Source organism: Elgaria multicarinata, chromosome 8 (genome assembly GCF_023053635.1).
Source record: "Elgaria multicarinata webbii isolate HBS135686 ecotype San Diego chromosome 8, rElgMul1.1.pri, whole genome shotgun sequence".
Lineage (NCBI taxonomy): Eukaryota > Metazoa > Chordata > Lepidosauria > Squamata > Anguidae > Elgaria > Elgaria multicarinata.
In genome coordinates this window covers 12,158,261-12,182,881 of record NC_086178.1, presented here as the reverse complement: position 1 = coordinate 12,182,881, position 24,621 = coordinate 12,158,261, and the positions used below count along the sequence as shown (strand labels likewise).

Below are 24,621 nucleotides of genomic sequence, written 5' to 3'. Positions count from 1 at the left end.
CATCGGAGTCACCAGCTTCCACTGCATGGTTAAGCCCCTCCCCTTCTTGTTTTAATTAAAAGATGAGGTAGCAGGTGATAGAGAAAGAATGTGCTCTGCTTTAGATGCTGGAGGGATGCTGCCAGTCAGAGTAGAAAATGCTGAAGGCAGTGCCCTGTATCCCTACATATTGGCATGGCACAGAGAAGTATGACTGGGGCACATGGGCCTTGAGGGACCAGCATACCTGCTTTGCAAGCACATGCTTCCAGGTTCAAGCCCCAGCATCTCCAGGACAGAGGACCTCACACAGCAGATTTGAGAAAGTCCTTTGCCCCTTGGGGGACACTGCCAGTCAGTATTGGGCTGGATGGACTCAGCTTCAATTGGGATTTTCAGGAGCACTCAAGACTCTCCCCCCCCCCCTTGCAGGCTGCTCTTTCGGTGGCAGATTCTACGCTCTGGAGGACACTTGGCATCCTGACCTGGGGGAGCCCTTTGGCATCATGCATTGTGTGGTGTGCTCCTGCGAACCAGTAAGTATAATTCTGAGTTTCTTTACCTTTTTTTCCAGGTATGGGAAGAGAACCAGGTGTTGTTAGACCTGAGCCCATAAAGCTCTGGTCATTGAATCATAGAATAGTAGAGTTGGAAGGGGCCTATAAGGCCATTGAGTTCAACCCCTGCTCAATGCAGGAATCCACCTTAAAGCATCCCTGACAGATGGTTGTCCAGCTGCCTCTTGAAGGCCTCTAGTGAGGGAGAGCCCACAACCTCCCTAGGTAACTGGTTCCATTGTCGTACTGCTCTAACGGTCAGGAAGTTTTTCCTGATGTCCAGCCGGAATCTGGCTTCCTGTAACTTGAGCCCATTATTCCGTGTCCTGCACTCTGGGAGGATCGAGAAGAGATCCTGGCCCTCCTCTCTGGGACAACCTTTTAAGTATCTGAAGAGTGCTATCATGTCTCCCCTCAATCTTCTCTTCTCCAGGCTAAACCTGCCCAGTTCTTTCAGTCTCTCCTCATAGGGCTTTGTTTCCAGAACCCTGATCATCCTCATTGCCCTCCTCTGAACCCCCTCCAGCTTGTCAGCATCCTTCTTGAAGTGTGGTGCCCAGAACTGGATGCAATACTCAAGATGAGGCCTAACTAGGGCTGAATAGAGGGGAGCCAGTACCTCGCACGATTTGGAAGCTATATTTCTATTAATGCAGCCCAAAATACCATTTGCTTTTTTTGCAGTCACATCACACTGTTGGCTCATATTCTGCGGAATAGTCCCAGAACTATTCCCCAGAACCCTAAGTGTCCATTGGTGTCAACGGAAGATTCCCCCCGCCCCATTTTATTTATTTAATTAATTATTATTATTATTAATTTCATTTTTATACCACTCTATACCTGAAGCTCTCTGTCCGGTTCCCAATCCAAATCATACAATACCAAACAATAGAATACAGATGATAAAATACAGCAACCCACAATTCAACAACCACCCATGGTTCAGCAACATGGTTCTACCCTCTTTGGCTTGTCAGGTTGTGTGAACCCAGCCCATGTCTGACTCCACCATTAGCAAGGTAGGAAATTAATATAATTAGGTGACCCTAATTCACTCCCATCAACCCATTTTATCTGTTAGTGTCTCTGTTAATTTGTTCGTTTTTATATTTAGGTTGTGTGTTTTTTATTGAGTTGGATCCAGAGAAGAACCATTGAAATCAATGGGACTTACAATATGTCTAACTTCAATATGAATTCAATGGGTCTACTGGGAAGAGTAAACTCTCTAAGTATGACTAAGGGCTCACTCTTATGCATGTTTGGACAGAAAAAAAAATCCTACAACTTCCAGTATTGTCCAACCAGCATTCCCCATAGCTGGCTGAGGAATGCTGTGAGTTATAGGACTTTTTTCAGTCTAAACATACATAGGACTGAGCCCTAGGCCTGGATTGAACCCGTTATGTTGTCGTTTCGTTCTTATATTTTGCATAAGCTGCCTTTTGTACCATTGTAAAAAAATAATTAAGATAACAGGGTATAAACAAGCACATAAATAAGGAGATTGTTGAACACAAATCTAATAAATTCTGCATTTGCAATTGCAATTTATTGGGGGAACTGTCTGCGCCTTGAACTTGTTTACATGTTTCCCATCTGCAGTGGTTTAAAATACTCTGGCACGTACTTTGCTGCATGATATACTCCCAAAGCAATTCCCTGTAGTAAATCTGCTATAGATGTTGGTCCTCCTTGCAGGAAGAGGGCATTGCAGGGCTTTTGCTCAGGACTGGGATGGGGAATCATAGAATCATAGAATAGCAGAGTTGGAAGGGGCCTACAAGGCCATCGAGTCCAACCCCCTGCTCAATGCAGGAATCCACCCTAAAGCAGCCCTGACAGATGCTTGTCCAGCTGCCTCTTGAAGGCCTCTAGTGTGGGAGAGCCCACAACCTCCCTAGGTAACTGGTTCCATTGTTGTAATGCTCAAATAGTCAGGAAGTTTTTCATGATGTCCAGCTGGAATCTGGCTTCCTTTAACTTGAGCCCGTTATTCCATGTCCTGCACTCCGGGAGGATCGAGAAGAGATCCTTGCCCTCCTCTGTGGGACAACCTTTCAAGTATTTGAAGAGTGCTATCATGTCTCCCCTCAATCTTCTCTTCTCCAGGCTAAACATGCCCAGTTCTTTCAGGCTCTCTTCATAGGGCTTTGTTTCCAGACCCCTGATCATCCTGGTTGCCCTCCTCTGAACCCTCTCCAGCTTGTATATGTCCTTCTTGAATTGTGGAGCCCAGAACTGGACGCAATACTCTAGATGAGGCCTAACCAGGGCTGAATTGGGTCAAGAGAAGGGACCAGATACAGCCAGTATCATACTGCCGTTACACAAATCTATGGTGCGACCACACTTCGAATACTGTGTAAAGTTCTGGTCACCACTCCTAAAAAAGGATATTATAGAGCTGGAAAAAGTGCAGAAAAGGGCAACTAAATGTTTAAGGGACTGGAGCATCTCCCCTACGAGGGAAGGTTACTTCAACTGAGATTGTTTAGCCTGTGAAAAAAGGAGGCTAAGGGGAGATATGATAGAGGTGAACAAAATTATGCATGGTATGGAAAATGTGGATAGGGAGACATTTTTCTCCCGCTCTCAAAATATTAGAACCTGGGGTCATCCAATGAAGCTGATTGGTGGGAGACACAGGACAAATAAAAGGAAGGACTTCTTCACACAGCGCATAGTTAAATTATGGAACTCACGACCACAAGATGTAGTGATAGCTGCCAATCTGGATGGCTTTAAAAGGGGGTTGGATAAATTCCATTGGAGGCAAAGGCTATCAATGGCTACCAGCCCTGATGGTTGTGTGCTATCACCAGTATTTGAGGCAATAAGCCTGTGTGCACCAGTTGCTGGGGAACATGGGCAGAAGGGTGCTGTTGCACCATGTCCTGCTTGTTCATCCCTGGCCGATGGCTGGTTGGCCACTGTGCGAACAGAGTGCTGGACTAGATGGACCCTTGGTCTGAGCCAGCAGGGCATTTCTTATTTTCTTATACTGGAAGGAGGCAGTCCAGTTCCATTGTATGAGTCATTGCATGCCGATAGAGTAGACTCCCCCAATCTAACTGGCTGGGGGATATTGGGAGTTGAAGCCCCACAGATCTTGAGGGTACCAGGTTGGAGAAGGCTGTGATAGGGTATCCGAGCTGCCTTTCCCCAGCGTCCAGAGAAATCGGAACTAGTCATGAATGAGACTGCACCAAATAATAATGAATCAATAATGATGAATAATCACAGCACAGTCTTGGACTATTCACTAGATACTCGCTGGATATTTGATCTCAACATTTGGCATCTAAGTGGATATATAATGATAAATGGTATCCAGCATGCAATGGTTTCGGGGTTTTTTAGTATTTGATAGTTGACATAGAGTTAGCATTTGACGGTACCATATAGTTCCCATAGATCAGCATTTTACCTTTAAACATGTTTGACATTTAATGGTATGTTGTATTATCACAATGTAACAATGATGAGTATTTAACTGTATTTGGTCGGGGATGTGCAGCAATATTTAGTAGTTGATCACTGGCAGTGCTTGACCTTTCATATCTGACACCTGCCAAAGTCAAAGTAGTCAAGGAAAGTAGGGTGACCATATGGAAAGGAGGACAGGGCTCCTGTATCTTTAACAGTTGCCTAGAAAAGGGAATTTCGTCAGGTGTCATTTGTATGCATGCAGCACCTCCTGAAATTCCTTCTTCATCACAACAGTTCAAGCTGCAGGAGCTATACTAGAGTGACCAGATACAAAAGAGGGCAGGGCTCTTGCAGCTTTAACTGTTGTGATGAAGAGGGGATTTCACCAGGTGCTGCAGGCATACAAATAACACCTGCTGAAATTCCCTTTTCTATACAACCGTTAAAGATACAGGAGCCCCGTCCTCCTTTTCATATGGTCACCCTAAAGAAAGCCAAGAAGCCAAGTGTAACTGTGATGCCAAATTTCACTTTCAGAATGAGCATTTTGAATTTCCCTATTCAAAATTTTGGCGTATTTCCATGTTTTGTGACATTATTTCCCTCTCTCCATTGGGGTTTCTCCCTCTTTCACCCTTCTGCCCTTGAGCTTCCAGTTGACCCTTAACAGTGTGAGCACACCCCTTCAAGAACCACGTCACCGTGATACTTCCATCACAGTAAACTACTCCCAATCCCTGGTAGGAAATAGGAAAGCACCCATAAATCAGAAAGCACTGTGCTACAATGCAGTGCAGAACAACATATGGGCGGCAGTCCAGATTTCCCTCCTACGAGGCTCTCTGTGGTGTCGGTGGCCAAAACCAAACTTCCCAGTGCCGGCTGAGTTGCTGGCAATCTATGTTCCCACTGAGACAACAGCTGTACTTCCTTCAGGGGGCGGAGCTTGGTGGTCAAGCTCCACCTCCTGGAAGAACCCTCAGCTCCATGGGCCAGATTCAGATGGTTAATGGCAGTAGCGTTCAGCAGACACGACATGCCATGTTCCAAACTTTTCTCCGCATCGTGACTAGTGCTATAGTGGACCCCGAGCTCACAGGGATGTCTATTATTAAGCAGGGATAATTCCCTCTTTCCTCTGAGCGTAGCTGTGGGAGGGAGCGATTTTCCCAGCAATGACATATTCTTCCTTGTTGTAATGTGAAGTATTTGGAGGGCTTTGTTTTGAAAGGAGAATCAAGACCCAGGGCTTGTCTGTATGCCCTGTATACCCCATCGTGACTGTGCAGTGGCGCTGCGTTGTTTAAATGATGCAGCCACATCAGGCTTCCCCCCTCAGAACTGTGCTTCTTCCGGGCCCCTGGCAAGTGCCAACACATCCTCGAAGTCACAGCGTGCTTCTGCTGTCAGTTCAAACTGGGGGGAAAGGTTTCAGGAACATCTTTGCTGCCCCTGCACTGAAACCCCTTTGCTAAATCTGAATCTCTCCCCCACTGCTGGGGGGTGGGGAAAGATGAGGCTCCAGCTTCCTGCTGTGTAACTCTGTCGCTGCGCAGTGATGCTGCAGGGCTTTGGAGGAACGGGGAGGCAAAGTGGCGCCGTAGAGACACAGTCCCTGCTGTGAAAATTCCTAGAGCCGGTGTGTTGTTATGGATCAATGCAGCTGCCTGTAGTTTGGGGCTCTCCTCGGGAGTGTGGCTGCGGTGATTCTCATGAGGAGCGCATGCACTTAGAAAATTGCCACTGTCCCAGTGATCGTAACGGAGGACCTGAAACTTCAACGAAAGAGGAAAGATTCTCTGGAACTGACAGTGAGAGATTAATTGCAGCAGGGGGTTGGACTCGATGACCTTGTAGGTCCCTTCCAACTCTACTATTCTATGATTCTGTGAATCCCAAAGCACTGACCTTTGCGCAGCCCACGACCCATGGCAATGTGAGGGGATGCATCATTCTCCCCAGTGACCCAGGGAGTCTCTGGGCTGTGGGCCTTTCCCCTTGTAAGGATTGTCTTTCTTTCCTCCCCAGCAGAAGAATCGCCGTGGGAAACCGATGGGCAAAGTGAGCTGCAAGAACGTGAAGCACAACTGCCCCACCCCACCGTGCAGCGATGCCATTCTGTTGCCAGGACGCTGTTGCAGAACCTGTCCCAAGGGTAAGGGCTGGCGGTGCCGGCGAGTCCTGCCTTCGCCGAGGGCTCCGGCTCTCCAGATGTCAACCAGGTCTTCCTAGAGACGTGTGCAGCCCTCTGGCACTCCCCGAGAGTCATAGGTGTGCACAGCACATTTCATTAGGGTGTGCACCCAGGGACTATTGTTTTTTTAAAAGGTGAACATTTATTGAAGGCTCAATCATAAAGGACATTTTTTAACCATTTATTTATTAAACACTGTAGACACGGATGCCACACTCCACGTTCAGCTTGTCTGACCACGGAAGGGCCATTGCAGGTGGGGGGGGGATGTAGAGACGCTCCTCGTTCCTCAGCATTGGGGGTTTGTGGTGACACTGGGCAGAGGAAAGTCTCACAAGGTGATATTAGCCCACTGGGGCCCTCCACCTGGCCTCTTTGACATGCAAATCCCAGCAGAGTGATTCCTTTTTGCTCCGGCTTCTGGGAGTAATGGCGTGCTGTTGGGGGCAGGGGCGGCAGTAGGGCAGCTGGAGGACCATTCCCACTGCATCTGGATCCCCACTCAATGGCCCCTTCAATTCAGCGCTTATTGCTTGAGACTTTAGGGTGTTCCTGGGCACACCCGGCACACCCCTTGCGCACACCTATGCCAAGAATGTGGATGTTTTCACACAGGACTCACTGGCCTCGTTCTTCCTCAGTTTGAGCTCCACCGTTTCTGGCTGCAGGTGGGGCTCCCAAGACTGAATGGCCCTCCCTTTTAAAAGTGGGAGGAGGGAATGCATGGGCCCAACACTCTTTCTCAGTCTAAGAGTACCAACCTGCCCAGTCTCCGAGGTTGTCACAGGGTGTGTTCCTGGTGGTTCCACATGGACCCATGGCCCAATTGGAATCTGCCCGAAGAAGAGTCTTTACGGTGGTGGCCCCCTTCCTGTGGAACTCCCTGCCTTTGGAGGTCAGGCAGGGGTCAACATTGTGCTATTTCCAGCGCCTCCTGAAAACATATATATTTCAAGAAGCCTTCCTTGAAATATATATGTTTTTATCAGAATTCTCTTTCCTTTTCAAAATAGTAATTATTTTAACATGGTTTTATTTTATTTAGTAAAATAGTAATATTTTAACATGGTTTTATTTTATTTTTAATCTTATTTTGTATCTCTGGTTGTTCACTGTTCTGGAATCTGGCTAGATATAGAGTGGCATACAAATGTAAATAAATAAACCATCGTTTGTTAGATCAAGATTATTGAGTTGGATCTAAAGCAGGCCCATTTAATTCAATGGGACTTCTGTGATTCGTATCTGACTTCAGTTTGAATTCAGTGGCTCTACTGTAAGTATGACTAAGCCTGGATCCAAACCATTATCTTGTTTGTTTATTTATTGATTGATTTTATTACATTTTTATACCGCCCAATAGCCGAAGCTCTCTGGGCGGTTCACAAAAATTAAAACCATAATAAAACAACCAACAGGTTAAAAACACAAATACAAAAAAACCAGTATAAAAAGCACAACCAGGATAAAACCACACAGCAAAATTGATATAAGATTAAAATACAAAGTTAGAACAGTAAAATTTAAATTTAAGTTAAAATTAAGTGTTAAAATACTGAGAGAATAAAGAGGTCTTCAGCTGGCGACGAAAGGAGTACAGTGTAGGCGCCAGGCGGACCTCTCTGGGGAGCTCATTCCACAACCGGGGTGCCACAGCGGAGAAAGCCCTCCTCCTAGTAGCCACCTGCCTCACTTCCTTTGGCAGGGGCTCACGGAGAAGGGCCCCTGTAGATGATCTTAAGGTCCGGGCAGGTACATATGGGAGGAGGCGTTCCTTCAAATAACCTGGCCCCAAACCGTTTAGGGCTTTAAATGTCAATACCAGCACTTTGAATCGGGCCCAGACCTGGAGTGGCAGCCAATGAAGTTGTAAAAGTTCTTTCTTGATCTTTCATGCTGCTATTTTGTGAAGTGAACTGAGCCCCCACCTTGGCCATAAAGCTTACCAGGTGACCAATTACTATCTCTCAACCTAACCTTCCTCATACAACTGGGGAGAGGGTCATGTATGGCACCCCCTGAGCTGATTGGAAAAACATTTAATAAATCCATTAATCTAATTCCCAGGTCTTTTCAAGTTGTAGCAATTATACTAGATTGACATCATTCTAAATGTGTTGTGTGTGTGTGTGTGTGTGTGTGTGTATGCAAAGATTTAGTCAGTGTATGTGCATGTGTGTGTATTGTGACCCATGAGGACTAGGAACTTATTTTTTTGTGAGGGAAAAGGAAGAGGCAGGTTTCTCATAATTCTAGGCATCCTCGTTCTATACTGGAATGTGGGAAGCTTAGGGTGACCATAGTTGAAGTTGCAGGAGCTATGCTAGAGTGACCAGATACAAAAGAGGGCAGGGCTCCTGCAGCTTTAACTGTTGTGATGAAGAGGGAATTTCACCAGGTGCTGCAGGCATACAAAAAACACCTGCTGAAGTTCCCTTTTCTGTGCAAGTCTTAAAGATACGGGAGCCTTGTCCTCCTTTCCATGTGGTCACCCTAGAAGGTATGTGTATGGAATGCTTTTCCAGAACAGCCTCTCAGTCTGCCTCCTTCCCAACATGCATTGGCAGAAGTTTGCCAACCCACAGTTATGTCTGTTGCCGCTTATTTCCCTTTGAGAGCTACCTGTTTGCATGATCACGAAGGGGGAAATACGCCATGGAGGCTTATTTCCCCCCGCCACGTGTGCTGGTTGTGTGCCGGAGGGATTTGCTTTGTTACCCTTGTGAGCGGGCTTGCCATCTCGTGAAAACCTGCTGAGGGTGGCTTGTTGCCGTGGTTAACACGTCCCTCCGGAATCCTACAATAGCTCAGTCACTTCATTAAGCTCTATTTTACACACCTCTCAGATGGCAGACAGAAGGGAAAGCTACCCGAAGGAACGGCCATATGTTGCTCTCTTGTTTATTCGGGGTGTTGATTTTGTGCATTGAACAGTGTCTGCTTCCCCTGTATAGTCTATCTCCCCATTTGTTTGGGTCTGTTGTGATAACTGTGAAGAACAGAGTTTGCCTGTGGTTGTACCACCCTGAACACACCTGTTCTTGTCTGATGCCAGCACCTAAGCAGAGTTAGCAGCGTTTGGATGGGAGGTTGCCTGGAAATGCCAGGGGCTGCACGTTTCACGAGAGGCATGTTGGTGTAGGAGCATGATTCTTGCTTTGGGTGCGAGAGACCTGGGGCTCAAATCCCAGGCAAGCCCACACAGCTAGGGATGGGGATTCCCACTGGCTTGAAAAAGATTTATTTATTTATTTATTACATTTCTATACCGCCCAATCTCAGAAGCTCTCTGGGCGGTTCACAAAAATTAAAACCATGAAGAGCATAATAAAACAACCTACAATCTAAAAATACAAATACAAAATATAATATGAAAAGCACAACCAGGGTTAAAACCACACAGCAGAAATTGAAGACAGGTTAAAACACGGAATTAAGACAGCAAAGTTTAAATTTAAGTTAAATTAGGTGTTAAAATACTGGGGAAATAAAAAGGTCTTCAGCTGGCGATGAAAGGAGTACAGTGTAGGTGCCAGGCGAACCTCCCTGGGGAGCTCATTCCGCAGCCCGGGTGCCACAGCAGAGAAAGATAGATCCTGTTTAGATGACATGCTAAGCCATGGTGTGTAAGCATTTTGAGCTAAACATTATGGCTTAGCGTGTCACATGAACCACGGCTTAGTGTGTCTTGTGAACCATTCCTAGCCGTGGTGGTGACATAACCATGGTTTAAACATAGTTTCAGTCAAGGAAAGGCCTCCCTCAGCAAGTTCATATTGCTATGCCAGCATTATACACTGCTGATATGGCACTATTAACTTTTATTACTAGTTTACCTCTGATCTTTCTGAAAGCGGGATAAAGGGAGAAATGTGCGGGAGACATCCTGGAGGATGACGATGTCATGCAAAGGACCCACAAACTTCTGTAGTGACCAATCAAGACCGTGCACTAAATCGCTCGTGTAGGGACACCCTTCATGTCTGGAAAAGAAAGGGGCGGGGGGAGGAGTCATGGTGCTCACCTTATGTTTGAAGTTAAGAGCCCACTCATTTTTCCAAGCCTAGAAATATGAGAGGGCCATTTTTCCAAGCCTAGAAATATGAAAGGGCCATTCCATGACTGGGGAGGGCTGCTGCTCTTGTGCCTTTTTTGTCTGCTTCCCAGAGGCATTTGCCTAAATCAAATGCTGGATAGGCAGAACTTTGCTTTGTTCCAGCTGGAATTTTCATACCTTTAAGTTTTCTGCTAAAAGTGCTGGCAGTACCAACAAGACTCAATATTGTGGGTCCAGAAGATGACTTGGGACCATGACTTCTTTGCGTGTGGGTTAGTATGAAGGAGGGGCAGAAATATTGGTTGCTATTCAGAGCCAGCTGAATGTGGGGAGTTTGGCCGTCCTAAATGAGGCAGGGCGTGGGTACATCCTGCAAATGGTGTCCCCCAAATCCCCGGCTAAGTTGCATAGATGCTCGATCAGTGTGCACGGAGCGCTGGGCATCCCGGAAGCAGCCGTGAGCAGGAGAGAATTGTGTCAGTTCCCCCAGCCGGCTGCCTAGCTTCCCGCTGTGATGGGAGTCATCCTGTTGTTGCTTCGTTCCTATGTGATTTGCACAAACACATTTAACTCTGTCCCAATAAGGATTACATAATAACAGCTTTTGTATGGAGCCCTTCCCAAGTAGCTTGCAGACATGTTCCCTGCCAAAAGCTGCCTCCAGCTGGGCTGGCTGATCCTCAGACACGCTAAGGTGGAATGCTTGGATTCACGCCAAGGGCTGTCCATTGATTTCAATGGGACTACTCTGGCTCGAATCAAAGAATTTTTTCGGATTAGCCGTTTTGTAGGTCAGGTTGTAAACGGAAGAAGGGAGTGGGGGGGGATCTGACCTTGGGAGACCCACTTGTCGCTTGGGAAATTGGTCCAGGCCCTTTTCTAGTTGTGTAACCACGTGGCTGTCAGTCAGTATTAGAAACAGTGCATTGTAAGGAGAAAATTGACTTTCAGTTTACTAGAAAGGAGTAGAGCAGAGAATTTTGCAGCCCTACAACATTCCATTGGGGTATGATGGCATTTTCTACACATGGGCTCTGTGTAGACGGTTGCATGAGTCTGTCCTATACTTTGCCATGCATGAACAATGCATGCATGTCTGTTTTAGCACAGGCACATGGGAAGCTGCCACTCCTGGCAAGACAAACCACAGGGCAGGATTCATGCATTTATTTACACACGAGTGAGATTTTCATGTAGGATACTGGCCTTGTGCAGTCTTGTACAATCATATTTAGATTGCACCAATTTGACTAAAAGAGCCTTCCTGGCTGCTCAGAATAAAAATATATATCAAATATATTGTAAGTACAATCAGCTAAGCCAAAATAGTACCCAGGATCTCTTCTCGATCCTCCCAGAGTGCAGGACACGGAATAACGGGCTCAAGTTAAAGGAAGCCAGATTCCGGCTGGACATCAGAAAAAGCTTCCTGACTGTTAGAGCAGTATGACAATGGAACCAATGACCTAGGGAGGTGGTGGGCTCTCCCACACTAGAGGCCTTCAAGAGGCAGCTGGACAAGGATCTGTCAGGGATGCTTTAGGGTGGATTCCTGCATTGAGCAGGGGGTTGGACTCGATGGCCTTATAGGCCCCTTCCAACTCTACTATTCTATGGTTCTATGATTCTGCATTTATATTCCACCTTTTTTCTCTTGCAAGGAACCCAACAGAGCCTTCTTCCTCTCTGTTTTTATTCTCACAACAACCCTGTGAGGTAGGTTAGGTTGAGAGTCAGTGATTGGCCCTAAGTCACCCAGTGAACTTCATAAGTACCTGAGGTTTAGAAAACTCTTCCAAGTTGTCCTGCCTCACACACCCGCTATATAGTGAAGAAGGGCCTCCTTTTGGTGATTCTTCTGAGGCTCTGTGAACAGGAGTGAAGTGTTTTCCCATCTTTCCAATGGCAGCAGTGCTAACAATGCTTCTTATTACTATCTGGAACCATCCCCACCCCCCATCAGCTGCATGACATAATATCAGAATGAGGGCAGAAAACACTGCCCTCACTCTGATTTGACTTCATGACAATAGCACATAATGAATCAGATTTGGCTACGCAGTAACATCACAAAGCCAATTCAGAGTGGAGGCAAGAAACATTGCCCTCACTCTGTTTTGGCTTCATGACAAAATCATATAACAAAATCATATAAACAAATGAAAGAGTGAACAAGGTATAGGTAGATGTTTGTGAAATCTTTTGACTCTCAAGAATCTCCCCTTCTATGCTATTTTTTTTTTTTTAGTTTTATCATGTTTGGCTCAGCTGAATAAAAATGAATGTAGCTAAACTATCAGGAACATGGCATGCTCTAATTCAGCCTTCCTCAACCTGGAGCGCTCCAGATGTGTTGGACTACAACTCCCAGAATGCCCCAGCCAGGCATTCTGGGAGGTGCAGTCCAACACATCTGGGGCGCCCCAGGTTGAGGAAGGCTGCTCTAATTAGTAACCCCTTCAAAGTCCGGCAATAAAAGCTCATTTTTTCAGCTTTCCTGACCAGTGGAATGAGGCTGGCAGGCTTCTCTTTGAAGAGTGTTCCATAAGGAAGGTGTCTCCACAGAGAAGGCCCTACTTCTAGTAGAAATCAGTCTGGACTCAGATGCGGGGTGGCTGGGGAAGGAATCAAAAGCAAACTCTATGATGTGGAACAACATTGGGATGGGCAGCAGAGATGATCTTTTGGCTTGATGCTGCATTACATATTTGACACAGTAAAGTTAATTCAAGTTGGGCTTAAAATGCCAGTTTCACATGGTGAATATTTTGTTTTTTCTGTGCTCGAGGGAATCACGGTGAAAGCGAGACTTTGTCCCGAGAAGGTTAATTGCACAAGGCGTTCTTGGTGTTCTGGAGGCCGCGTGATCCCCTGTGGCCTCCCTCACCAAACAGTTTATGAAATACCACCCAAATATACATTTGGATATTATAAATAAAAGCACGTTTGGGCAGCGTTAATGATCACATGTGGATGTCATAAATTCTAGCAGTTCTGACACATTTCACTCCCAACCCAGTGCTGCTGTGTTCAGCATGAGCTAATTTCCACGTACGCTTGCAGTTAGGCGATCCATTTTCCACATGTTGTGCCAGGGACATTTAACAAGTCCGCTCCAATATTCGTTACATATTCAAAGCCACAATTGATGTGTCGAGACAGACACTGCTGATCATTCACATGTCTGTCCTGCTCACGTTTAAAATGGGGCGCAGGGAGGGGGGGGTCTTATTTGGACCTGGAAGGGGGAGTGTGGGAGAAAAACTTGGATTCTGTTATCTCTTTCCCTACTCCATCTCGCTTTGCTGCATTGCTTTCAAGCGCTTTTCTTCCCAACCTGGCCCACTTCTACCTTCATCCCACGTACCTGTTTCCCTCGAATTATCCCCTGCAGCGCTAAACTGGCATTGTTGTTATTGTTGTTGCTAAATCAAACCCCAGGTGGCAGTGCTCCTAAGATCTTTCGCAAAGGGTTTAAGAGGGGGAAAGTAAAAAAAAAAATCATTAAAAAAATCAACAGATGACCCAATCCAATTCAAATTTGGTATGCTTAAAGCTCTCCTTAATATCTATTACTGTGCCAATTTTGATGTCTTTATCTTTAAAGCTTACGCAGATGTAAGCATTTGTCTAATTTTTCTTTAAATCCTGCTCCTGCACCCCCAGTGGCCACTCGGAAAACAACAAATGATTCGCTTGCAATCTAGTAGCTAAATACCTCGATTCTTTTCCCTTTATAGCACAATTAAAGCAGGATGCATGGGAGTACTTCACAGTCAAAGCAGATAATAAACTGGAAAACTTCAGAGTACTTCACAATAAAAGCAGATTATAAGCTGGGAAACTTTGGAGTCCTTTGCACGCAATTCGCAGTGATTGCAAACAGTATAACGCTGGTGTGATAAAGCTCTTTTTCTATCTGAGCCAGAACTAGGAGAAAAGTAACCTGCAATGATCATAGAATCATAGAATAGCAGAGTTGGAAGGGGCCTACAAGGCCATCGAGTCCAACCCCCTGCTCAATGCAGGAATCCACCCTAAAGCATCCCTGACAGATCCTTGTCCAGCTGCCTCTTGAAGGCCTCTAGTGTGGGAGAGCCCACAACCTCCCTAGGGAACTGATTCCATTGTCGTACTGCTCTAACAGTCAGGAAGTTTTTCCTGATGTCCAGCTGGAATCTGGCTTCCTTTAACTTGAGCCCGTTATTCTGTGTCCTGCACTCTGGGAGGATCGAGAAGAGATCCTGGCCCTCCTCTGTGTGACAACCTTTTAAGTATTTGAAGAGTGCTATCATGTCTCCCCTCCATCTTCTCTTCTCCAGGCGAAACATGCCCAGTTCTCTCAGTGTCTCTTCATAGGGCTTTGTTTCCAGAGGAGAAATCATCCTGGTTGCCCTCCTCTGAACACGCTCTGAAAGCAGTATATAAGAGACAGGAGCCACACTACTGCTTTATAGCAGTATTGAAGTGCACTGGCAACTGTTGGGGCCCATTGATACATTCCATATACCGTTTTCATAGTGCTATATCCTGCTCAGTGTGGCGCCTGCCTTTTATATACCGCTTTCATACCACTTTCATAGTGGAATATCCTGCTTGGTGTAGATGAGCCCCCGGTAAATCCAATTTTTTTTATTGAAGCAAAACTTGCCACCATTTCCTGCTGTGTGCACGAAAAGCAGCGCGATTAAAAAAAACGCCCACTGAATGGGTCACGTGGTCGTTGCTTGCTTCCTCTTGTCTTCCCCATGTGAAGAAAGAGGAAGCTGGTCGTCCCTATTGTGGGACAGAAAAGCCACAGTACGGAAACGCAATGTCCCCCTGTCTGATGACGCTCAGAGTGTGTGGGGAGGTAAAGAGGAGAGAGTTTAATTCCCCTCAACTCCTCACCTCTTTTAATGTTAAAATAAAACACGCACCCCATTGTAGACATGAACAGGGCACAGTGCCAGCACAAGAAATGTTGTGGTCTAAAGCAGGCAAAAAATGGCATCTCACTTCCTATTAGCGCCAACCAGGGCTGCGTCAAGGGTAGGCCTGGTTAGAGGGGGCCTACTAACAGCAGCTACCCTGAAGTGGGTCTTCCTCTTCACTTCACAACCTATCAAGCAAGCAAGTGGAAGCAATGTCGAGAAAGAGGGCGAGAAACAAGAGCGGCTGGTGGCAATGACAGTGAGACCGTAGACTCCCTGAGGGAAGGGGACCATTGAAGGGGCCTTGCCCAAGGACCCTCCGTAACCTGGAGCTGGCACTTAGAAGTCTTGCTGCACAATTAAAAAATATGAGTTCTTGCCACCCCCCTCAGTCCTGCCGCCTGAGGTAGCCAGCTTCTCCTTGTTACGTGATAGGGCTAGGCCTGAGGGAACAGACACATGAAAGAGCAACACGGCTGCCTCCATCAATTCTAATCTGATCCTTGAGTCAGGGCTGCTGTCCTTTCCAGTGAACCACCCAGAGAGCTTCAGCTATTGGGCGGTATAGAAATGCAATTAATTAATGAAATAAATAAATTAAGTCAATCAGGCCCCAGAGCCTTCTTGGTGGTGGAACAGAACAGTCTGGGCACCTCCGTCTTTTATTATTGCTTACAAGTGAAGGGTGTTTTTGGCAGTCTTTTACGTCAGAGGAGGAAGTGTTACATAAGCAGTAATTGTGAATGGTTTGGTTTGTGGGCTTGGGGGGGAAAACTGTTTTAGTGGTTTTTATGATTTTATGCATGTTTTATGGCTTGCTGTGTTGTTTCTGTGTTGTGTGTTTGGGATTTAGATTGTTGTAGGATGTTTATTTATTTATTTATTACATTTTTATACCACCCAATAGCCGAAGCTATTTGTTGTAGTTTTAATTTTTGAGATTTTGGAAACTTGGCTAGGTTGAAAAGTGGGGTATGCATTTTAGAAATAAATAAAGAGAAATACAATAAAAACTGCCTGAGGTGGCAGGTTTTGGATTCCATTATAGGTGGCTAATGTCCAATTATTTCATGTGTTTTTATTACATTTAAAGAGCTTTGGCTATTGGGCGGTATAAAAATGCAATAAATAAATAAATCGAAATACATTTTACCACAGTGTATAGAGGCAGTGCCGATTTGATTTGTTTCCCTCATAGGCCAAAATGGCTTAATATAGTCCTGCAATTGGGTGGCCCTTAACACATGAAATCTCTCCTACATGGAAATGATCTCTGGAGATTCCATTGTGGTGGCGATGAACACCTATACACCCACAGACATCTCCCTTGGTGCCCGCCAAGGCCCCCTGCTTCTCCCAATTTGTTTAAGTTCGGGCTTGAGGCGGCTGCAAAGTGAAGGACCTGCCTTCCAGCCACCTTCATTTTCTTTACCCAGAATGCCTTTGGGTCCACATGGGCCTGGAGGATGTGAAATGAGTGTTTTGCTACTGGCAGCCATTTTGTGAATGGACACACGACATTATTTTGTGATAGCACCCAAGACATTTTCTCAAAAATATTGAATGTGCCCACTACCACCAGCCCGAAAAGGTTGGGGAGAGGGCATTTGAAAATGGCATTGGCGTGGCATGTATCTAATTCCCTTATTCTCCCCTGTTTTGTGATTTCATATCTGGAGCCAGAAATGGGGAGGGTGATGGTGGAGAATTCGAGAGCTGTTCTTGTATTATTCTTGATTCCGTCATGCCAAAAAGAAAATAAAAGAAAAATTTACTTCCTCTTGTCTCGTCATGCAGCCACTCCCAGCATTCTAGAGAAGAGACGCGAGCTGCTGTTTGACAACGTCGAGTATTTCCAGGATAAGGCAGGCGACTTGCATAGGAACTACAACGACCGCGCCTATCTCAGCTCTGAGGACTTGGTTCGAGATGACAGCCACATAGGTATGGGCAAGGCTTCGCATAGGTCTTCATTCCACTGGTGTGGTGTGGCGGTGGGCAGTGCAGCAGCAGTGTTGCAGTGTAGCTAGGACTCACAGGATGGAAGCATCATGACGTTTTGGTTAGCAGGGACAACAGTGTCACCTGCCACCCTGCTCAGCCCTCGCTGGTCCCTCTGAGCTTAGCTGCAGTCCTTAAGTAGCTGGGGAGGAGTGAATATATTTTCTCAGTAGCAATATATTGTTATGAGCTATATCTGTTGGAGGAAAATTCTGAGAGTGCCTTGGACTGCAAGAAGATCAAACCAGTCCATACACCAGGAAATAAAGTCAGACTGCTCACTTGAGGGAATGGTATTAAAGGCAAAACCGAAGTACTTTGGCCACATAATGAGAAGACAGGATACCCTGGAGAAGATGCTGATGCTAGGGAAAGTGGAAGGCAAAGGGAAGAGGGGCCGACCAAGGGCAAGATGGATGGATGATATTCTGGAGGTGACAGACTCGACCTTGGGGGAGCTAGGGGTGGCGGCAGCCAACAGAAAGCTGCAAAGCATTTTGGTGATGCTTGGCCTTGAATGGGCAGTTAAGACCCATGAGCTTTACACCTACTAAAACTGGTTTGTGGACTTTGAGATAAAGAGTTCCTTCTTGGCGTTGGGCAAAGAAACTCTTTGGGAAACCCTTGAGCTGGTGTGAGTTTGGAAGTGCCAAACTACTGAAAGATATTGAAACACAACATTTACCTTGTTTCCTGTCGTTGCTGCTGTTCCTTTCCTTCTTGAGTAGCGTGGATATTTGTGGAAGCATGTTAATCATGGAAACTGGGTCATTGTAGGGTGGTGGTGGTGGGGTTGTTAGATGTTTGTACTTCAGGGTATGTGTTTGGGGGGGGCAGGAATTCGCTGTCTTGAGTGGAGACTGTGGGTAATAAGGAAATCCAGAAATATGAACACTACTGTTGAAATATTATGACATTGTTTTATTCTCAAGACCTTAAATGAGGGGAAGGCAACTTGGTGCCCTCCAAATATTTGGAACTACAACTCTCATCAGCTCCAGCCAGCAGGTCAGTGGTCAAAGATTATGGGAGCTGTAGTCTGAAACATCTGGAAGGCACCTGGTTGCCTAATTCTGCCTTAAACCTTTGATGTGGAAGTGGCAGAGAATAAACCAACGTGGCTAGTTCTCAGGGTTCCTGAATTGCTTGCTCCTTAAGTGGGATCACTGAAACTATGTTTTTGCTCCCTAGATTTTGTGGCCTTGTTGATGGGTGGCTTGGAGCCGTGGGTGCCTGCGACCAGCGCGGTAGCAAAAGCCAGGTTCACACTTGTACGCTCTCACTTGATGTTCTCCATCAACTATGAGAGGTGGGTGAGTCCCATTCTTAGCACACACAGGCAGGCCTTCATAGAGCCGGTGTGTTGCTTCGGCAAAAAACCATGCGTTCTAGCTAAGGATGTATACATTTTGTTTGATCTGTTCTGTCTGTGTTTCACGGATTGTCAGGCATATTTCTCTATGGATGGATTCAGATTCCCACCCAACCCCTTTGGAAAAGTCTGCAAAAAGGCTATTTACAGAAATTTCACTGGCACGTACCGTTTCCTGTACTTTTCTTAGTACAGCGCACAATCAGTCAGCAGAGCACTCCCACTAAAAGATTCTTCACCTTGTGCTGAAGTTAGATGTAAGGTGCCCATGCATCCTACTTTACAGAAGCCAGTCCTTTATTTGAAGGTGTCCTCTATTCCAAAGCTTGCACAGTCCAAGTTTGGGTTAAAGATAAATATGTCCATTTTTATTGGCCGTTGAGGGAAATTGGATTCTAGACTAAGCAGGCCTTGGGTCTGGTCAAGCAGGGCTCTTCTTACGAAGCACTGAGTAATTTTTTACCTTCAGGATCAATCTGCTGTTCCATTCCTCACCCCTTTTAGTGTTCTTTTTCTTATTTATTTATTTTTGAGATAGGCAAGCATGCATATATGAATTTGGATACACCCATGTAAAGATAAATAACGCTACCATTTTGTAAGACGGCCTTGAAGAGGTTGGGTGGACATTATTAAAATTTGTAACATGTAACATGCTGGTCAGAAATAATCTTTTTATCTTATATGTGTCATTGATCTTTTATTGTGGAGAAAGGAAGGAAGGAAGGAAGGAAGGAAGGGAAAGTTGTGCCAACATTTTGGATGGCTTTAAAAGGGGCTGGATAAATTCATGGGGGATAAAGGTATCAATGCTTATTATTTATTTTATTTATTTATTTGTTACACTTATATACCGCTCCCATAGCTAGGGCTCTCTGGGCGGTTTACAGAAATTCTAAAATTGAGGTAAAAACAAGTATACAAAATTTAAAACTCTAAAACACAGAACATACACACATAAAGCATTAAAAACCGATTAAAAACTAAACATGTGGGTAATTAGGATGTGCCGCCATATGCCTGGGCAAAGAGGAAAGTCTTAACCTGGCACCGGAAAGATAGCAACGTTGGTGCCAGGCGAGCCTCATCAGGGAGATCATTCCACAGTCTGGGGGCCACCACCGAAAAGGCCCTATCCCTTGTTGCCACACTCTGAGCCTCTCTCGGAGTAGGCACCCGGAGGAGGACCTTAAATGTTGAACGTAGTGACCGGGTATATTCACGTCGGGAGAGGCGTTCCGTCAGGTATTAGTTTTGATGGCTTTGTGTTACCTCCAGTATCCAAGGCAGCAGGCCTGCTATGTACACCAGTTGATGGGGAACATGGGTGGATGGCTGCTGATACACTCAATGCACTTTGTGGGTTTCTGTGGGCAGCTGGTTGGCCACTGTGTGAACAGAGTGCTGGACTAGATGGACCCTTGGTCTGATCCAGCAGGGCTCTTCTGAGGTTCTTATGCCAGTACCAAACAATCTGTCATCTAGCCTACCACAACCTTGTGTCCTCTAGATGCATTGGACTGCAAATCCCATAATTTTTCATAAACAATAATAACAATAATTTATATAGTGCTTTCTAACATTATGGGAGTTGCAGTCTTGAGAGCACTAGGTTGAGGAAGGCTGATGTAACCTATCAAAGATGCTTGAGTAAAGGACAAATTGAGCCGAGCCTACTGGTCCGGCATTCCGGCCTGCCAGGTGCTTGACATGCTAACTCTATCCTTGCACACACATACACACGCACCATTATCATAATGCCCTTGTGAGATGACAGTGGAGCAGTCATGGCGCCTGAAAGAGAAATGTGTGAATGTCAAGTCCTTTTGGGGGGTGCTGTTGCCCTCATGCCCTGCTTGAAGGCTTCCCACAGGCACCAGGCTGGCCATTGTGGGAACCAGAAGGGCCTTGAGGTGGCCCTGGTTAGGCCTGGTTAGGCCTCATCTAGAGTATTGTGTCCAGTTCTGGGCTCCACAATTCAAGAAGGATGCAGACAAGCTGGAGCGTGTTCAGAGGAGGGCAACCAGGATGATCAGGGATCTGGAAACAAAGCCCTATGAAGAGAGACTGAAAGAACTGGGCATGTTTAGCCTGAAGAAGAGAAGGCTGAGGGGAGACATGATAGCACTCTTCAAATACTTAAAAGGTTGTCACACAGAGGAGGGCCAGAATCTCTTCTCGATCCTCCCAGAGTGCAGGACACGGAATAACGGGCTCAAGTTAAAGGAAGCCAGATTCCAGCTGGACATCAGGAAAAACTTCCTGACTGTTAGAACAGTACGACAATGGAACCAGTTACCTAGGGAGGTGGTGGGCTCTCCCACACTAGAGGCTTTCAAGAGGCAGCTGGACAACCATCTGTCAGGGATGCTTTAGGGTGGATTCCTGCATTGAGCAGGGGGTTGGACTCGATGGCCTTGTAGGCCCCTTCCAACTCTTCTATTCGATGATTCTATTCTTATGTTCTTGCATTGTTATGTTGGGGCTGGAGCATCTCCCCTATGGGTTCCAACAGCTGGGATTGTTTAGCTTGGGGAAAAAAGAGGCTAAGGGGAGACATGATGGAGGGGTACAAAATCATGCAAGGTATGGAGAATGTGGACAGGGAGATATTTCTCTTTCTCTCCCATAATAGTAGTACCCAGCGGCATCATCCCATGAAGCTGATTGGTGGGAGATTCAGGATACATAAAAGGAAGTACGTCACACAGCACATAGTTAAACTAGGACTCACTACCACAAGATGTAGTGATGGCCACCAATCTGGATGGCTTCAAAGGGGGTTGGATAAATTCCTGGAGGTGAAGGCTATCCATGGCTACTAGCCCTGATGGTTGGGTGCTCTCTCCAGTATTCGAGGCAGTAAGCCTGTGTGCACCAGTTGCTGGGGAACATGGGTGGGCGGGTGCTGTTGCACCATGTCCTGCTTGTTCATCCCTGGCCGATGGCTGGTTGGCCACTGTGTGAACAGAGTGCTGGACTAGATGGACCCTCGGTCTGATCCAGCAGGGAACTTCTTATATTCTTACGTTCAGAACAGATCCAGAACAGCTCTTCTTGTGTTCTTACGAGGTTCCAGGATCTTCTTCTCCTGCTGCTCCTCACTCCCCTCCCCCAGTCCTCTGGGCTTCATGGCTCAACATGCTGAGAGGCAGCTGGTATTCCTCTGGTATCATTACATAACAGCTGAACAGATGCTGGAGAATCCCAGCTTTGAATCTTCCCGTGTGCATCCCAGGCAGGAAAAAAAGCTCCTCCTGTCAGAGAGCTTTGGCTATTGGGCGGTATAAAAATGTAATAAATAAATAAATAAATTATTATTATTTATTAAAATCAAATTTGGGAGTGGGGAGGGGGAAATGCGAAGGAGTCCAACCAACAATTTCAGCATCTGCTTGTTCCCAGAGCCCAGCTGCCTCTCCCTGGCTTGCTCCAGGCGGGTGTCGGTGGGGGTCCTTCTGCCTTCGCTTGGCTCTGGGGAGCTGCAATCAATCATTCCCCCCTCTGATTGTTAAAGCTGCCTTCTGCCTGCTCCGGGAGAGAGTGGCGCCCAGCCTCTCCAGTGCGGCCGGCCCTCCTCTTTTTCCAGGCCTTTGCATAGCCGAGCGGTGACTAATTTCAAAATGCATGTGCGCATCCAAAAAGCGGCCCTCAAAGGCGGTTATTATTTCTAGCGAGGCCGAGCAACATTGCATCGTTCGAGGTGGGTAAGGGAGAGATGCTAAACCATGCCTCCGGCAGGGCAACATCCCATGTCCCGAAGGCAGATGCCGGCGGGGGTTGAATTTGGGGGAGCCCGGAAGCCCACGAGCGCAGCTGCCAGTTTGCCCATGGCGAATGTAGATCTTTTTCTAGAAACCGTCTGCCCCTGAGTGCCCTCACACGATGCTAGGGACCTCTCCGTTGCTCAGCCACGGAATGTGCGTGGTGCATGCAGAAAGTCCGCAGGTTCAGTCCCTGGAATGGGTGGCCCTGATGCCAGTGGGGGGAAACCGAAGGAGAGGAGCATCCAGAGCAGGTCACAAAGGAGCGAATTCCCGAGAAGGTGTTTCTCTCCTTTGCGACATCCCAAGTCAGTGGGGCAGCGAATCCACTCCGGGTTTCAGTCAGAACCAGTCAGAACTCTGCTTCGCACCTTGGAGAGCTCATTTAGAGCAGCGGTCCCCAACCTTTTTGGCACCAGGGACTGGTTTCGGGCACCAGGGACCGGTTTCATGGAACACCATTTTTCCACGGACCAGGGGTGGGGAGGGGCGGTTGAGGGGATGGCTTTGGGAAGCCCCGCCCCCCAACTCCAGCATCCCGTCTTCGCTTCAGCTGGGCAGCGAGATGGTGCCCCGTGCCCAGGTACACTGGGGTGGGGGGTGAAAGCAGCTCACCTGCACGGCCCGGTTCCTAACAGGCCACGGACCGGTACCGGTCCGTAGCCCGGGGGTTGGGGACCCCTGATTTCTGACTGGTTCTGACTGAAACCCTGAGTGGATTCACTGCCTCACTGACATCGGAGACACCAGCGTCCACTGGTCCTTGGCATCTCCAATTAAAGGCTCTCAAATAGCTCTGGCCCCGGAGAGCTGTTACTAGCCATACGGGCAATACTGAGTTATATAGACCCAATCCAAAGCAGTTCCACAAATGCATGGTAACTGGCCTTCAGAAGCCCAACCAAACTTAACTTGAGATGGGTTACCCCAGATTTCCCCGATCTGGTTTCCCTTACATGTGTTGGATTATGTTTCCCATCAACCCCCATGCCAGCATGGGCACGGCTGGGCACAATGGGAGTTGTAATCCAACACGTCTAGGGGGCACCCGGTTGGGGAAGGGCTGTGATAAACATTCTGTCCACAGTTTCAATCACAATGAAAAGAAAATCACTTTCACGTGATTTAAGGCAGAGATGCTTCTCCTGGAATGAAAACACTCCAGGGAGTGGATTTAGGTCTCGCTTCCTCACAAGAGGAAACGAATCAGAACATAAGAAGAGCTCTGCTGGATCACAGGAAGGGTCTACCTAATCCAGCATTCTGTTCACACAGTGGCCAACCAGCTGTCGACCAGGGGACCACCCACCCACCATGTTCCCCAGCAACTTGCTTACTGTCTCTGATCCTAGAGGTAGTACATAGCTGTCAGGACTAGTAGCCATGGATAGCCTTCTCTTCCAGGAATTTATCCAACCCCCTTTTAAAGCCATCCAAATTGGTGGCCGTCACCGCATCTTGTGGTAGTGAGTTCCACATTTTAACTACGCGCTGTCTGAAGAAGTAATACAATGCTAAGCAGGATTGAAAGGAGGGCTTGAAGTTGGTTATGTGGCTAGGTGAGCAGCAAAACCTGGTTAGCATTTATAACACCGAAGTGCCAAGTAACATAGGCTTGCATTCTTAAAGCAAGAACTCTCGTTGAATCATGTTATACTGGGATGCATTCCTGTGCTGAGGAATCTCCCCATACCTGTATCACGACAGCATTGCAGGTAAGAAAGCACATTTCTTTACAATTCAGAAAATCACATTCCTCATCTGGGTTGAAGAGCTTTCAGAACGAACCGTTAAAGAACGAATCATTAATTCAGAACACAAAAAGTGTGCTGTTGATTTAGGACATGGCTGGGCAACCTGTGGCTCTCCAGATGTTTGCAACAAGGATAGGGAGAAGGTAGATCGCCAGATGTTTGGTACTCCAAGTCCCTAACGGCATGGCCAATGGCCAGGGATGCTGGGAGCTGAGGTCCAAAACATCTGGAGAGCTGCTTCCTGCCCACCCATAGCCTTCAAGTGCCATCCTCCCTACTCTGACTTGGGCTGATAGGAGTTGTAGGCTAAAACATCTGGAAGGCCACAGGTTGGGGAAGGGGGGGCCAGTGCCGCTTTAAGATTAGCCGTGCTGGCTGACATACCCGCTTGGTCCCTTCCTGTTTGACCTGAAGGCTGGCAAATAAACAGACATTGCTAAAGCACCTTAAAGCGCCAGTACTCTTCCATTAGAAGGAAAGGCCTAGTGCAATCTTATACATGTCTACTCAAAAGCAAGCCCCATTGAGTTCCATGGGGCTTACTTCCAGGTAAGCGTGCATAAGATCAGAGCCTGAGCTATTTATTTATTTATTT

The 24,621-nt window shown here is 46.7% G+C and overlaps 1 protein-coding gene across 1 annotated transcript in view; it reads left to right on the top strand.

The window, feature by feature from the left end:
* The first annotated feature begins 419 nt into the window (after positions 1-419).
* CHRD (chordin) overlaps positions 420-24,621 on the top strand; it is a 65,183-nt gene continuing 40,981 nt past the window's right edge. The window contains exons 1-4 of the mRNA XM_063131432.1: positions 420-515; positions 6,000-6,126; positions 16,933-17,079; positions 18,328-18,445. Coding sequence (XP_062987502.1) covers positions 486-515; positions 6,000-6,126; positions 16,933-17,079; positions 18,328-18,445 — 422 coding nt within the window. The 5' untranslated portion in view covers positions 420-485. The remainder of the gene's footprint in view (positions 516-5,999; positions 6,127-16,932; positions 17,080-18,327; positions 18,446-24,621) is intronic.